General features: G+C 43.3%; 1 protein-coding gene across 1 annotated transcript; it reads right to left on the bottom strand.

The window, feature by feature from the left end:
* Nucleotides 1-7071: 7071 nt before the first annotated feature.
* On the bottom strand, nt 7072-10439 carry KCTD6 (potassium channel tetramerization domain containing 6). Its single transcript, XM_056861284.1, has 2 exons — nt 10330-10439; nt 7072-7788 (listed from the first exon to the last, which is right to left on the bottom strand). The coding sequence occupies exons 1-2, from the start codon at nt 10354-10356 to the stop codon at nt 7102-7104; spliced, it is 714 nt and encodes a 237-aa protein (XP_056717262.1). The 5' UTR covers nt 10357-10439; the 3' UTR covers nt 7072-7101.
* Between the last annotated feature and the right edge of the window lie 4020 nt (nt 10440-14459).

The raw sequence follows: 14459 nt of genomic DNA, 5'->3' as shown, positions 1-14459 counted from the left end.
AAGGCCGCCTCTAGTAAAGGTAGAGAGTAATAGGCTGGAATTGGGACGTGTGTCTGGTTGAACCAGACACCGCTGTAGCTTGGCCAAGGCAACCGAGTGACTTTCATAGCCAAGGTGAGTCGAATCTTCACTGTCCCACACTCTTGGCAAGTGCCCCAGTTCCCAGCCACAAAGGCTGCAGCTTTAAGAAATAAAATACAGCCATGTAGAATTAAAGGCGCTGATATTGTGTGGTTTCTTTTTGACTAGACTTCAAGGTGCCAGGTTTAAATACTCAAGGCACAAGGTATTAGGAAAATATTTTTAAGCACTTATTCTTAAGGAGAGACTGCTATTCATGTATAAAATCTGCGGCAACAGTGGCTAATAAATATATCCTGCGCAACATTTGTGTTGCATTACTGAAGCACAATTTTACATGGGGGGTTCCTGTAAGCACAGAAGATGTCTGAATTTTGGGGTAGAGAGAGAGAACAGCGGGAAGGGAGGTTTTATTTATTTATTTGATTTTTAACCAGCCCTTTCCCGACCATGGTCAGGCTCAGGGCAGCTTAAATCTGAGGGAACGATTCCCAATAACATTCCAGTTAAAATGCAAAAATACGTTGAGGTTGAACCCATTTATTAATTTATAGCATCTTGTTTTCATGTTTAAATCATAAAATATAATTATTATTTACATTACATCATTATATCTTAGTCAGCATAATATATCCTTGTAATGGATAACATTTTTGCACTTAAAGTCATTGGAAAAGCGGGAATCAAGCACTCGGTTCTGTAATTCAAAAATTATCAGCTAACCGTTTCTCGTTAGCCATTATAAATATTATTAGCCATTAATAAATATTAATAAAACCTATAACACATCTTACCTATATTAATAAATATTAATAAAACCTATAACACAGACAAACCCAGTAATCCAGTGATGCCTTTAATATTGGTATTTGTGGCATCATTGCCAGGGAAGGAGGCAGAATTAACTGATGTAGAAAGTGCAAGAAAAGGGCAGGTGGCAAAAAGCGCTGGGAGGCCAGCCATGACAGAACCATCGCTGCCCTCAACCAGTCTCAAAGGAACATCGTACGGCTCCATTGTAGGGTGGAGGTCCCCAAAACCTCCTGGCTATTGAGCACAGCTTATAAAGATTCAAGGGGTTTAAGCGGAAACAAAAAGCATCCTGTTCTAAAACACTGTCTTGAGTTAAATGTTGAAGGATTCTGGTTTCTGTAGCATTCCATGGTCAAGCGTTCTGTTTTTTGGGCTCACTCTCATGGTGGAGTGAAGCAAGAGAGAGAACACTTGGGCTTTGGTAAACAGCTACCCATAAAAAAGCAAAGGTACCTCTGGCTTATGACACCTAATCCAATCACACCTGCTAATGTCATTTACTTGCTTTTGACATTTACATTGCCATTGTGTGTGTAATTCACTCTACTTAAGGATAGATAGATTCACATTCTAGCTGAATCTGATGAAGTGAGCTGTGGCTCACGAAAGCTCATACCCTGCTAGAAATTTGGTTCATCTTGAAGGTGCTACTGGACTTTTGCTCTTTCCCTCTGGCTTATCCAAATAGTGTGATAACACCATCCATTGATTATCTGCATGAGGCAGGTGTTAGATGGCAGCAGAAGACATCACAACTGTCTTATCATCTTGAGACCTGACCATGACCATAGTGAGGACCAGAACCTTTCTTACATAAGAACATAAGAAAACCATGCTGGATCAGACCAAGGCCCATAAAGTCCAGCAGTCTGTTCACACAGCGGCCAACCAGGTGCCTGTAGGAAGCCCACAAACAAGATGACTGCAGCAGCACCATCCTGCCTGTGTTTCACAGCACCTAATATAATAGGCGTGCTCCTCTGATCCTGGAGAGAACAGGTATGCATCATGACTAGTATCCATTTTAACTAGTAGCCATGGATAGCCCTCTCCTCCATGAACATGTCCACTCCCCTCTTAAATCCTTCTAAGGTGGCAGCCATCACCACATCCTGGGGCAGGGAGTTCCACAATTTAACTATGCATTAAAACTGAAGAGATGGACTTTGAAAATCCATTCTAACAAGATCCTGCTGGGCACCATACAAAAGGAGAATGTTGGGCTTTATAATACTGAGGGGTTTTTTAAGGCTAATTTAAGCAACATGCAAGAGAGCAGCACGTAGCTAGACAGTGCAGAGAATTTCACGGAACACCTTAATTCAAAGGATAACCGAAACCACACGCAGCTATTCAAACCAAAGCACAGGTGCTGCTAAAGTTCACGGATTTGTCTCTAAAAATCCCCACTCTTATTTCTTTTAGCAATGGTGCTATGAAAATGGAGCAGGAGAAATGCTCAATGGCACAACCCTTCTTGGCTCCCATAGGCAGGCACATCACGTCCTCAGTCGATAAGAGCAGAATCAAGACTATGGGACTTCTAATGCTTTAGTAAGCCCTGAAATTACCATTTCAGCACTCAAGTTTCATACGAAAACAAAAGCAGCATCCCGTAGTCTAAAAGCGCTTCCTGTGCAAATTCTAAAACGTCACAGAGTACCTTGTGAGTTGTTTAACGTATGATTGTTTCTCCCAGTTTTGTTTCCTCATACGTTGGAAGAACCTCACGCAGGGCAATTGAACTCGATTATATCTTGGTTGATGAAGTCAATACAACTATCTTTGGGCTGATGAAGCTAAAATATTAGTGAAAACGCACAAGATTTATTCCAGAAAAAGCGTTTCTGCAGCAGTTGCAGTCCGGGTTTTCCCGGCTCCCGCCAGGGCTCTGCACTTCAGCGCTACACGCACCGTCTCCAAGCCTTTCGACGGAGTCCTGGGCTCTCCCAGTCTCCCATCTCCCTACCGGGATCCCGTCTTTCTGTTTATATAGTTGATAGTGATACCCATTGGGTTTGGTTATTCACTTACCTTGCATTGTACAATTATTGTTGAAGTATACTGCTTATTTGAATGGTAACCTTAATATAGCGATTCAACATAGCGATTGGATGTGATTTGAATTTCTTGAGCTCCGTACTGTTCCTTCTTTCCTACTACTTCTAAATAAGGCAGATGACCAAGTTGCTGGGCCATGTTAACTCACCATGGAATGGATCCAACCAGCTTTTCTGCTGGGAAAAAGGGGAGGGAGGGGTCTACTTTGACACACCTCCCCCAGAAATGATGCTGGGGATCTCGGGACCTGCATGGACAAAAGCCACTGGGACCAAGACTGCAGTATGAAAGGGGCAAAGCTGGCTGGGTCCAACTCTGTATTTAGATTGGAAAAGCATGTCAGTGGAAAGTTACCCCAAAAGTCCAAAACTATAACATTTGGTTTCAAAAGAGGGAACTATACAAAAGTGAGGGGAATTGTTAAAAGGAAGCTGAAAGGGAAACACAAGTAGTCCCAAAGCGGCTTACAATTGCCTTCCCTTCCTCTCCCCACAACAAGCCCCTTGTGAGGCAGGTGGGGCTGAGAGAGCTCTTAAGAGAGCTGTGACTAGCTCAAGGTCACCCAGCTGGCTTCATGTGGAGGTGTGGGGAAACTAACCCGGTTCACCAGATTAGTGTCCGCTGCTCTAAACCACTGCGCTTAATCACTACACCATGCTGGAGTTCTTTGAAAAAGTGAATAAGCATTTCGATAACAGTGACCTGGTAGACATTAAGTACTTGGACTTTCAAAAGACTTTTGACAAGGTACTTCACCAAAGACTCCTGCGTAAACTTAGCAGTCATGGGGTAAGAGGCCGGGTTCTCTTATGGATTAATTGGTTACATGACAGGAAGCATAGAGTAGGTATAAATGGACAGGTCTCACAATGGAGGGAAGTAAGCAGTGTGGTCCCACAAGGATTGGTATTGGGACCGGTATTATTTGATTTGTTCATAAATTATCTGGAACTAGGGGTGAGTAGTGTAGTGGCCACATTTGCAGATGACACCAAATTATTCAGGATGGTGAAAACCAAGGATGACTGTGAAGAGCTCCAGGAGGATCTCCACAGATTGGGTGAGTGGGCAAAAATGTGGCAGATGAAGTTTGATGTTGGTAAGAAGAGCTGGTTTTTATATGCCAACTTTCTCTACCACTTAAGGGAGAATCAAACTGGCTTACAATCACCTTCTCTTTCCCTCCCCACAACAGACACCCTGTGAGGTAGGTGGGGCTGAGTGTGACTGGCCCAAGGTCACCCAACTGGCTTTGTGTGTAGGAGTGGGAAAACAAATCCAGTTCACCAGATTAGCCTCCGCTGCTCATGTGGAGGAGTAGGGAATCAAACTCAGTTCTCTAGATCAGACTCCACTGCTCCAAGTGAATGGAGGACTTCGCTCCCCACTTCTGACCAGTCGGGTTCACGCCCGATTTTTTGCCTCCATTGTGTTTGTTACACCAGCTGTGCGCCGCGTCGCTGCCGCCCCGAGCTTCGTGACGGTTAAGAACTCCGTTTGGTCTCATCTGCCTTACAACAAGTACACAGCTACACAAATGTAGATTTGACTTTGTTATGGACTTTAGATGATTTGTTCTAAGTTTCAATTTCAAGATTTGTATATTTGAATTGTGAACAACTATTATGAATTTGTATATTTGAATTGCTTTATTACAGTGTATTATAATTTATTCACTGTGAGCCTCGTGCTGTTCTTCTTCTTTACCAATCATACTGCTTCAAGTATAAGCTAATGGGGTTTGAACTTGCTGAGACTTGAGAGGGGGAAAGTTCTTGGGGTTGTAGTAGATAGCTCAATGAAAGTGTCAACCCAGTGTGCTGCAGCAGTGAAAAAGGAAAACTCTAGGTTAGGATTAGGAAAGGGACTCAAAATAAAATGGCTGATATTATAATGCTCCTGTATAGATCTGTGGTGTGGCCTCATTTGGAATATCGTATGCAGTTCTGGTCACCGTATCTCAAAAAGGACATCACAGAGCTGAAAAGGGCAACCAAGATGATTAGGGAGTTGGAGGACTTTCCCTATGAGGAATGGCTGAAGGGTCTGGGATCTTTCAGTTTAGAAAAGAGACCACTAAGGGGGAGACATAACAGAGTTTTATAAAATCATGCATGAGTTGGAGAGAGTTGACAAAGAGAACTTTTTCTCTCTCCCAAAATACTAGAACTCGAGGGCATCCAATGAAGCTGACAGGCAATAGATTCAGGACAAACAAAAGGAAATACATCTTTACACAGCAAGTGATTAAAATGTGGAATTCACTGCCAAAGGAGGTAGTGAGTGATAGCCACAGGCATACACAGCTTTAAAAGGGCATTAGACAGATTCATGGAGGAGAGGTCTATTGGTGATGAAAGGGAATCGCCACGTTCAGGGCTAATAAACGTCTGAATACCAGTGCCAGGAAGCAGCATCAGGGGAAGGCCTTGGCCTCTGTGCCCTGTTGTTGGACTTCCAGAGGAACTGGTTGGCCACTGTGTGAGACTGGATGCTGGACTAGATGGACCACTGGTTGGATCCAGCAGGGCTCGGCTGACTCAGTAAAAGGCATCTGTGTGACATCTCCATGATTCTATTCATGCTGTCCCCAAATACAGATGAATTTTATTGTGACCTTCTTGTTGCTTAGGCCAGTTTCAAAATGCAAGCCATTAAAAGTTAAACACGTCTCAATTGTTTATTTTTTTCTGTTCAGAGAAGCCACTTCATTTCCATCCATTTATTTCCCTTACTCCTACTGTTCCCAGAATAATAAATAGATCAAAATGAGGGGGACACACACACAACTCCAAAAAATACAAATCTTATTTCCATATTTCATATTTTTTATTAGTTTCTTGATGGCAAGCATTACACTTGGGAATAATATTGCACCAGGCAGTAAAAAATAAAAGAGTTCTACGAGAGGGATATTTGCATTCAGAATCCAATATAAATACTTCTAATTGTTTTTTGTAGCTGCATATTATATTTGGTTGCTTGATTTATAATGCATAGGGGAAAAATGGTTGTCGTAACTGTAATACACCGCACTTGGGGGGAAAAACGGGTAGAGGTTTGTTGTTCCCTAAATCATAATACTGCTTGCTTACTTGTTTAGGAAAACTAGATTAGTTTACATGATGGTAACTCCTTCCTCTCCACCGCACGTTTAATATTCTGGGGATGGTCCAGAAGGAACTTTCCCTTCGCAAGTGGCTCCTCCACCATTCCTATTCATTTCAACACAGCTTGCACAGGGGACTTTCCCAAAAAGACTGGGGCCCTCCGGTTTGTTCCCAGTGGTTCTTAATAGCACGAGATGAATTAAAACACAGTTTAAAACAGGAGGTGATTTTCTTTCAGTGCTTTACACCGTTGGGCGGACAACATAAAAGAAATGGTGTCCGACTGTCGTTATTCCTCCTTTGTAACGAAGTGTCTTGACCAGTTCGAGCAGGCACATGCATACATTGACAAAAGACAAAGACAGGCCAGAGCGGGTCAGTTATCCAGTCCATAAGAATCAGTAATAAATACTCATAACAAAAAAGGGAGACTCCAAGGTTGCTTAAGACAAAGCCAGGACCCTATCACTGGCACACTGGGTTGGATCCACGTGGTTGGATCCTGTGATGGGTCAGCGGAAGGTGCTGATGCTTGCCCATCCTCCAGGCTTTCCTGTCTCCCCTGCTGTCCTTTCTATCTCTGGGAGAGTTTATTCACGGGGTTGCACAATCCATACGAAATTACAGCCTCTTTGTTCAGGAGGGCAAAACAGGCCAATCCACTCCATCCCATCCCTTCGATGAGCAGAACGGGACCAACGGAAGAGGAAGAAGGGAGTGGTTTCACCCCTTCCCCCTCCCAACTGCAGCCTCTCAAACCACATGGCTATTTCTCCACAAGTCCTGTGACCCCAGGGAAATCTTTCCCAAGGTGGAAAGGACTGCTAGGGGGTGAGGAAACCCAGAAAGATCCACAAAACCTTGTGCTGGATACAGTGCAATGGTTTCCTTCAACTTCCAGTCGGAGGAGGAGTCCTTCCTCTATCTTAAAATTTTTTACCAAGCAGAAGGGAACTACTGAACTGAACCCACAGTTCTGAAAAGCTGCTCATTTCTGGAGAATGGGGAAAGGGTGAGGTAGGGTGGGGGAAGGAAATCAGTCGTCCGTTTTCCGTGCCAGTCTGCAGAAAGTCCAGTTGTGTTCGACTGTATTTTCATTGGCTCGTTCACTCATGTGGTGAACCCTCGTATTTCGAATAGTGAAGCCTTGCTTTGTGATGTACTCCATCAGATGAACTCTGAGAGAGACTTCTTGGTGGTAATCACATGGCCCAAAAGTAAAAGAAACCTGACAGTCTCTAGTGTCCATCATATGCTTATTCCACTTAGTAAAATGGTTGGAAATGCCTTCCAGCAATGAATGGACCTTGGTTGTGATGGTCAGCTGAGTTATGATCACTGCCACTGGGTTGGAGTATTTCGAGAGCTTGCGCGTGCTGGACAGCTCCACCACCTCCTCGAACGTATCCACAGGATACAAAGGTTTGGGGTCATTAAGCCATTGGATTAAGGGTTCGATCTGATAAAAGTCCGCTTCTTTCCGAAGCAGGTCAAACTCTTTGAAGTCCAGAGGCAGAGTCATCTCTGATGTCCGTAAGAAGTTAAGAACGTACCGGAAAAGCGGCCCATCCCGGTCGATGAAGTAATTCCCCTGAGAGTCTCTGGCTGTAGGGAAGCCACCCCTGAACATGGCCCCCAGCATCGAATCAGGATACCTTGTGAGAGTGGTGAGTGATGTTGTATACAAGTGTCCACCCACATTTAGAGTGACTGGATCAGTCATCTTGAGGAGAAGAGGAGGGGGGGAAACAGAAACAGAAACAAAGAGAAAGTTTCAGAGCTCCTTCAAATTGATATAAGTACAGGCTACCAAGCTTAAAACAACTCTGTAATTGCTGACAAAACTTTAAAAACCCTTTCAACTGCACTCCCCCTCCACATGACTTAATAGGACATTATCTTTAAAAACACACAGGATATATAAGCACAGCTCACTGTGAGGCAAGTAAGGGAGAATCCAGTCTCAACAGAATATAAATTCTATCATTATTCTGATACTGCTAAACCAACATTTCTCTACCTTTTTCCTCCATTTTCCTCCCTTTGTGAGTTTTATCTTTTTTTAGTTCCTAGTTAATGACAACCCTGACCTGAATGGCCCAGGCTAGCCTGATCTCGTCAGATCTCAGAAGCTAAGCAGGGTCAGCCCTGGTTAGTATTTGGATGGGAGAATGCCAGGGTTGCTGTGCAGAGGAAGGCACTGGCAAACCAGTCTCTTGCCATGAAAACCCAAAAAAAGGGGTCGCCATAAGTCGGTTGAGACTTGAAGGCACTTTACATACACACACACACAGTTAATGACAGCAGGGCCTGTCTTGCCTTTATTGACACGTGATGCTTTTTGGACACAACTATGAAAAATGGGACAACATTAATATGTTCCGTTTATTTACGTAACACATTTGTTAGCCTGCCTTTCTCCAGAGCTGGATATAATAAATGAATGAAGCATAGTATTTAATCCACTTTATAAAAAATACTGCCTCTGGCCCAATTTGATGGGGACACCGGTGAAACGTAAGAACTTACCTGGGGGATTTGCGCACACTCAGTCTCTCGATTAAAACTGGGCCAACATTGCTACGCATGCAACATCAGCAGACTGTAGATCTTTAGCCCAGGCAGGTGTCGTTCCGGCATGCTAACACTGCATTTGTAGCTGCTCTGCTGATAAAGAGGCCCTGTTTGAAAGACACTCTCGGTGTGAGAGCAAAGCTCTTTGGTACTGACACGTTCTAAATCAGGCCTCCCTCTCTAACCAAACTGGAAAATATTAATGCAGACTTCTAATTAGGTGTACCTTAGTCGGAGCTGCAATTTATTGCAGATGACCAAGTGATATCCCTTGCCCCAGCTCTGGGTCTAGCTGACTCCGGAATAGCAGTGCAATTCTGCTTATGTACAATTTTAACTCTGGGTTCAGATCACATGCTGCAACCTGGAGGCAATACAAAAAATGTGAGACTACCTTTCCCCCCAAGCCACCATCTCATACAAGTGAAGGGAGGAGCAGTGGCTCAATGGTAGAGCATCTGCTTGGCACGCAGAAGGCCCCAGGTTCAATCCCCAGCATCTCCAGTTAAAGGAACTAGGCAAGTAGGTGATGTGAAAGACCTCAGCCTGAGACCCTGGAGAGCTGCTGCCAGTCTGAGTAGACAATACTGACTTTGATGGACCAAGGGTCTAATTCAGTAGAAGGAAGCTTCATGTGTTCACCTCTACTTTAGGGGGAAAAGGAATGAAGGCAAAATATTCTACTAACTCTTGAATTATCTTGGGCAATTATGTATGTATAGTACAATTCACTGGGAAGATCTCCTGTCAAGTCTTTCTGAATATGTCTCCATTAAACCTGCGCTTGTGAATTTCCTGGGGGACCATATCCAATTTTTTTTTTTAAAAAGCACATATGCAAATCAAGAAGAAGAGACAGAAAATCTTTTAAAAACTTTAAAATAGCTACCCAATGTTACAGAGTTTCCGTGACCTACTACTAACCAAAGCAGACTGGAATAAAGGCAAAACCAGCAGAAGGTCTAGTGGAACCTTGGTAGTGGAAAGCGCCATAAAGTTGCTGTCAACTTATGGTATCCCCATAGGGTTTTCAAGGCAAATAGTCAAACACAGGTGGTTTGCCATTGCCTGCTTCTGTGTAGCAACCCTAGACTTCCTTGGCGGTCTCCCATTCCAAGTGCTAACCAGGGCTGACCCTGCTTAGCTTCTGAGATCCTACAAAATCGAGCTAGCCTGGGTCACCCGGGTCAGGGCAATGGAACCTTAACAACTGGTTAAATTTCTTGTGGCATAAGCTTTCGTGAGCCCAGCACCCATACAGTCAGGATCACTGGGCCCCCAAATTCCCTATCCCCTAACTGATATATGAAGTTAAGTAGCCTGATTTTTTTTTTGTCTGCACCTCTCTAGGTAATGAAATTTACCGAGTTTTCTTGAAATAAAAAAACCAGCATTCACGTTAGGCAAGATATCACCGGGTGCGTGCGTGTGCAAAAAAGATTTGGGTATATAGGCGTTTTAGCTATACGTTTTATAAGATAATGTATAATTCTGTGAATCTACAATCTTAAATGTTTTTTTTCCCATGAGTTACTGGATATTCTGGAAGTCTGAATTATTGTATTGATTCTATTTTTATTGGTCTTGGACTGTATTAAATAAATTTGAGTTGGTAGATTTATATTCACACACAAAGCAAAACCCTTGGGGAAATTTACCAGGCAACCAGAATCCAAACTGGAATACTTACTATATATCCCCAGTCTCCATTATCCATCTGTTCTGATGTTCAATCAACGCCAAGGCTGAATTTACTTGGAAGTCTTTTGAAAGGCTGCACAATTCACCACTTATTCCTCCCTACAACAGGAGGGGGGGGGAAAGAGTAGAGTAGGCTGTGCACTTACAAGAAGAAAAAGAAGAAACAAACAACAAGGAAAGCAATGTTTCTACCCATCAAAAGGCAGGCTTTCTGCCAAACGTCTGAGTCTTGAATTCAGCTACCAAGCAACTCGAGCCCAATCATTGACCAAAGAATACTTTCCCTCCGATGACCTTCCCGCATCCTTTGCTGCTACACGGAGGAGCTGTGCCTTGCAGGCAAAACAGTAATCACTTTGCATGCCTTTCTATGTGTGGCTGCCTGCGTTAAATAACAAGCAGTTGGTTCTCTGAAGACGATTTGTACTCAGAAGACGCTGCACAATTCTACGTGGCCAAAAGTAGGCAGTTTGGAAGGTCCATACTGTCAAACCATGAATCAATGGTATAGCTGTGTGTGTGTGTAAAGTGCCATCAAGTCATGGCGACCCCTTTTGGGGTTTTCATGGCAAGAGACTAACAGAGGTGGTTTGCCAGTGCCTTCTTCTGAACAGCAACCCTGGTATTCCTTGGTGGTCTCCCATCCAAATACTAACCAGGGCTGACCTTGCTTAGCTTCTGAGATCTGATGAGATCAGGCTAGCTATGGCCTCTGAATTAAGAAGAAGAGTTGGTTTTTATATGCCAACTTTCTCCACCAGTTAAGGAAGAATCAAACCAGCTTACAATCGCCTTCCCCTCCCCTCTCCACAAGAGACACCCTGAGAGGTAGGTGGGGCTCAGAGACCTCTAAGAGAGCTGTGACTAGCCTAAGGTCACCCAGCTGGCTTCATGTGTAAGTGTAGGGAAACCAACCCAGTTCACCAGATTAATTAATTGGGATGGGACCCAGTTGTATACCAACAAAACCCATGCGATCTCCCATGAGGAGATGTGTTTATATGTTTTATTTAATCATTCTAAATATCTTTTTGAATAGAATAAAATAAATAACTATTACATGAAGAATTCTGACTTAAATCAATCCATCCTGATTTGGACCACGGCTATGTATATAAATTTCAGAGCTATTTGATGGATGGCCTTGGGACTCATCACTGCTTCGATTTCTCCCTCAGTAAATTACTGTTGGTTTTATTTCACCCTGGTTGGGTGCAACCCTCTTTCTGGAATACAAGTTCATAAGAATTTACTGGACTGTGAGAAGCAGAACTACACAAAGATTGAAGTGCCAGGAGACCAAGCCCTATGAGGAAAGGCTGAGGGACTTGGGAATGTTTAGTCTGGAGAAGAGGAGGTTGAGGGGGGACATGATTGCTCTCTTTAAATATCTGAAGGGCTGTCACTTAGAGGAGGGCAGGGAGCTCTTAGAAACACTATTCAACGAAGAAGGACACAGATCTCTAACACAGAATTCTCAGCATTCTCACCAAACAACACTTCCCAGGGTTCTTTGGGACTAATAACTACAACAATTAAACTGGTATAAAACTGTTGAGGGATGGAGAGAAAGCTGAAGACGGAGGGGGGCAGATAAATGTAGGTTGGCTCTTGAGTAAGAAGGAGAGAAGGTAACAAGAAAAGAGGAGATGTACGGAGCTTTTAGGGAAGTAAGAGTGGGAAAGGGGGAAATGAGATGCCCCCTCCAAATCTGTGCAGTCCCTCCCCTTTTAAATATATATTCTCCTTTATTTTGGCTTTCTCGAGCTTAAAGGTTTAAGCTTTATCCAAAGCAAACGTTTCGGAGGACATGACTTGTGTCAAGATTACCAACCATGGGAAACAAATGCAAAAATTGGCTGTGGGAACTCACATGGGGGTGGGGTGGGGTGCATAGATAAGACTAAAGGAATTATCCCAGGATTACATAAAAATCTGTTACTGGCATTTTTCTCACACTGTGAGTCTCAGATGCACAAGTGAACACTGACTTTCTTTTTGACAGGAAGAGAAATTAGTAATCTCCACCACTCCGTTAGGTTTCTCTGTCCAACTTCCATTACAGTTAATAATCCCTAAACACCAGAAGGGTGGCTAAATCTCTACTGTTGGGGGAGATCAAAAAGGTGGGTGAGGAGAGAGATTTTACATCTCTCCATCTTCTCCACAGCAAAAAGAGACAGCATTCAATCACAAAGCTGCTGTGTAGCACCAGAATGAATAATTTATTAAAGCAATTAGCTCAGGAAAGCCTCTTCATAACCCCTCTTTACACACATACGCACCCTGAAAGGCACATACAATATATGCCTCATTGATTTAGCATAGGTTTCCAAGATTGCTAGCAATGCAGAAATCCGGATAAGAAATGCTAGCCAGAAGCATGGTAATGCACAGCGGCAGACTACTGCACACCCTGTGCAATAGGATGCAGCCCAGTTTTTAAACAATTAAGCAGCCAACTCAGTTCCACAACATTAGCTTTGAAATGCTACAGCTGATTTGCAAGAGGGAGGCACGTGGACCCTGGAAGAGTCCTCAGCCATCACGGGACATGTTGCCCTAGTTAGTACTTGGATGGGAGATCACCAGGGAAGTCCAGGGTTGCTATGCAGGGGCAGGCAATGGCAAACCATCTGTGTCCATCTTGCCTTAAAAACCCCATGGGTTGCCATAATTTGGCTGTGACTTGACAGGACTTTCCAACAAAACTCATGCCCTTTCAAGGCATCTCAAGTGCACAGGATACATTCCTCCTGAACAAAAACAGAGAAGTAAAACCTGCAACATAAATCACAGCAAGAGGTCACTTCCCAGGGCTGAAAGTCAGGAACAGAGAAAGTAGGGCAAAAAGGACAAGAATGTATCTGTCACAAAACACAAAAGCTACATTACGTACCATATACATAACTGGAAAGATCGCAGGGGTCTCAAAGTACACCACTGGCACTTAAGACAGGAAATCTTTCCTCATTCCTGCTCAAGCCTGGCAGCTATAAAAGCCCATGCTAGATTCTGAAAATTTGATTCTGGCATCTAAGAATATGATTATTCTTTTCCTAGCCCTCCTCATAATAGGGCTCTCCCTCCCTTCCTCTCCACTGTTTATCACACTTTCACTTTCTCAAACACTGTTGACTGAAAGCTCCCACGGAGATATAAAAGATCTTTTATTATTTTCAGAACATTACCCTGACTTTGACTTCTAGTCAAGAGAGCCTTGGAACGGGAAAAGTATCTACCACTCTCTACTATCTGTAACAGTATATAAACATCACAGAAAGTGCTAGACTTGCATTTAAATTGGAACCATTGTTTTAAGCTTTACTGTAAACTGCTCTGGATAGGTTCTTGTAGGTTATCCGGGCTGTGTAACCGTGGTCTTGATATTTTCTTTCCTGACGTTTCGCCAGCAGCTGTGGCAGGCATCTTCAGAGGAGTAACGCTGAAGGACAGTGTCTCTCAGTGTCAAGTGTGTAGGAAGAGTAATATATAGTCAGAAAGGGGTTGGGTTTGAGCTGAATCATTGTCCTGCAAAAAGTATCAAAGGTAATGTGCTAATTATTGTCCTGTAAGTATCAAGTATCCTACAAGAACCAATGAACTCTGACTGTGAAAGCCTTCGACAATATTTTGCTCTGGATAGGCTTGTAGAAAGGCAGTTTGTGAACTGAGGGAACAAAACAAGCCTTATTACCTAGCCTGCCCACACATCTCTCTCTCTCTTTCTGTTAGACGAGTTTGTGCCACACCAAAGGACAACAGAAGAGAAAGTAAACTCATCCTCAGATTTTAAAAGAAAACAAACATTCTTGACCTGTGACAGCCTGCAGAAAATTTCTTAATTCATCACAAGAACTAGGTACCAGCGTGGTATTGCAGACAGAGGGTTGGACTAGGATCTGGAAAAATTGGGTTTGAAATGGTCTTCTGACAAGAACTTGTTGGACCGTACACACTCTTAGCCTCCTACCTCACAGGGCTGTTGTGAAGGTAAAATGGGAAAGGGAGAATCTTGCACCCTGAGCTTTTGGGAGTGGTGGGGGATTTAAAATGCACCAGACAGATAGATAGATATTTTCAATTCTAATCATCATCAGTGCTGCAAAATTCAAGGAA

This window comes from Euleptes europaea, chromosome 1 (genome assembly GCF_029931775.1).
Source record: "Euleptes europaea isolate rEulEur1 chromosome 1, rEulEur1.hap1, whole genome shotgun sequence".
Lineage (NCBI taxonomy): Eukaryota > Metazoa > Chordata > Lepidosauria > Squamata > Sphaerodactylidae > Euleptes > Euleptes europaea.
The sequence above is the reverse complement of the archived record's forward strand: the minus strand, read 5'-3'. Positions and strand labels throughout refer to the sequence as shown.

What these genes read in the sequence shown, in the direction of transcription:
- KCTD6 (XM_056861284.1), bottom strand. Translation starts at nt 10,356, where the DNA reads ATGGATAATGGAGACTGGGGATATATA. An exon ending in ATGGAGACTGGGGATATATA is followed by an intron (nt 7,789 to 10,329) that starts GTAAGTATTCCA and finishes CTTCTCCTCAAG; the next exon opens with ATGACTGATCCAGTCACTCT.